Raw genomic sequence first — 2,108 nt, 5'->3', positions numbered from 1 at the left:
GCTGCCACGTCAGGGATGGCCGACAGGACCTGGGGACAGCAGCAGCGTTAGCGACAGCATTGGGGATGACTGACTGGTTACAGCAAGGGTGAAGAGCGATGAACAACAAACCTCACCTCTTTCATCTTCTCCTGCATCTCCTCGTGGGTCCTCAGCACTTTCTGGGCATGATGGAGCCTCACCTCCAGCCCTCGGACCTGTCAAGAGATGCCTGTCAGCGGCTTTCCCCCAACACCCCCAAATTGGGTAGGAACCAGCTCAGGAGGGAGAGGAGCCCCTTGGGGCTCCCTATACCTGCTCCAGGTACTTGTCGGAGAGCAGCAGATTCTCATCCTCTTTCTCCAGGAGCAGCAGCCGCAGTTTGTCCACCTGCAAGAAGAGGGAGCGGCACTAAGAGATCACGGTGGGACAAGAGCCCTGGGGTGGGGGGCTCTCCCCTGCCATCCTGCTGGTCACCTGCTCGAGGAGCGAGGACTGGAGAGGTCCCCTGTCCATGGAGGGTTTGGTGACAACAAGGAGCCCTCACAGCCCCAACCTCACCTCCTGTCGCAGCAGGACTCGCTCCTGGACATAGGTAGCGTCCACCTTGGGCTCCTGGCCCCGCATCTCCTCCCACAGCACCTTGGCCTCCGTCTCCGCACGCTGGAGCGAGCGCTTCAGCTGGGAGACCTCTCCCTTCAGCCTCTGCAGGGGGAAAGGAGATGCTGAGAGGGGTCCTGCAGCTGGCACCCCCCCAAGCGTGCGAGTCTGGCCAGGCCCTCATCACGCACCGTAACTTCCCCACTCTTGTCGATGAGTTGCAGCATCTTCTCTTCCTGCTGTTTCACCACGTCCTGCAGCTCCTTCTCGTTCTGCAGTGGGGAAGAAGTGGTGTCAGGCAGGGCCCAGCCCCGGCCACCCCCAGCACCCCAGGAGGGGAGAGGGTTTTCTCATGTTTGAGAAGGTCAGACGAGCCAGGAGCACCCATGGGGCATCACCAGAGCCGGTCACCCAGATTTCTCCGCGTCCTAGATCAGCGCCCGTCCCAGTTTGGCTCTGCCCTGGGGTGAGTGCTGGCCCACTTCTGGCACCGGCTCACCTCCAGCTTGCCCCTCAGCGCCTTGTTCAGCTTGATGATGGTGGCAGCCTGGGCATCCATCTTCTCCTGGCTCTCCGCTGTCAGTGTCTCAAGACGGAGCTGCAGGTCGGAGCTGGGAGAGGAGAGCGGAGCTGAGCAGTTGGGGATCGCAGCCGAGCACGGTGCCAGGTACCAAACCCCCTCCCTGGCCATCACACCAGCCCCCTCGTGGGAGAGGCCAACCTGCCAGCCCAGCCAGCTGGAAAAAGCCCTTCTAGCTATGGCAGGAGAGGTCTAATCCAGGGCTGGGGCAAGAAGCAGACCCCAGACAGGCTGCCTGCAGGAGAGGCCATGCCCAGGAGAGCAGTGCCCATGCCCTGCCCTCGACAGGAGCCCCCGCTGAACTCACATCTCCGTCTGCAGTGCCTTGAACTCGCTCTGCTCTAGCTCCTGGATGCGGGAGCTCAGCATGGCGAGGTCGGAGACCACAGCTCTCAGCTCCTTCACGCTCTCCAGCAAACCGTCCTCGGGCTCTGCGGGCAGGGCAGAGGCTCATGAGTGGCACAGAGGGAACGTCAGCCCCAGGGGACACGGAGCAGGAAGGCATGCCTGCTCATATCCCTCTGCAGGCATCCCTGCAGCTTCGGAGCAGGGTCCAGGGCAGGGTGCCAGCCCCAGTACCTGTAGGCTTTGGTGTAGAGGCAGGTTTGTCCTTGGTAAATGCACTCCCACCTCTGGTGGCTTCATCGGCATCTGCAAGAGGAGAGAGCAGAGGTGCTGTGCCCAGCCCTGCGTGCTGCAGGGAGCACAACCCGAGCTCACTCACGCACCCGTCAGAGAAGACCCCGGCCTCTCACAGGAGCCATGACCCAACCCATGGCTGCCACAAGGGAACCACCAGTGAATCCACAGGGAAGGGCACAGGGATGGCACTGGGATCTCCTCCTCACCCAGCACCAGCGCACAATTCCCAGCATGGGAAGGAGCGATCCCCATCCCCACACAGGGATCCCCACCCCCCCAGCACCCAGACAGCGGGTGCCAGCTCACC

General features: G+C 62.4%; 1 protein-coding gene across 1 annotated transcript in view; it reads right to left on the bottom strand.

Annotated features, from left to right (window-relative positions):
- Positions 1-2,108, bottom strand: part of SPAG5 (sperm associated antigen 5) — a gene marked incomplete at its 5' end in the record, with an annotated part of 3,847 nt that overhangs the window by 85 nt on the left and 1,654 nt on the right. Inside the window, 8 exons of the mRNA XM_009698832.1 lie at positions 1-29; positions 117-197; positions 295-369; positions 541-684; positions 771-851; positions 1,079-1,190; positions 1,467-1,590; positions 1,739-1,810. The exon at positions 1-29 is cut by the window's left edge and continues 85 nt beyond it. Coding sequence (XP_009697134.1) covers positions 1-29; positions 117-197; positions 295-369; positions 541-684; positions 771-851; positions 1,079-1,190; positions 1,467-1,590; positions 1,739-1,810 — 718 coding nt within the window. The remainder of the gene's footprint in view (positions 30-116; positions 198-294; positions 370-540; positions 685-770; positions 852-1,078; positions 1,191-1,466; positions 1,591-1,738; positions 1,811-2,108) is intronic.

Source organism: Cariama cristata, unplaced genomic scaffold, assembly GCF_000690535.1.
Source record: "Cariama cristata isolate BGI_N322 unplaced genomic scaffold, ASM69053v1 scaffold36494, whole genome shotgun sequence".
NCBI lineage: Eukaryota > Metazoa > Chordata > Aves > Cariamiformes > Cariamidae > Cariama > Cariama cristata.
This window is presented reverse-complemented; position numbering and strand designations above follow the sequence as displayed.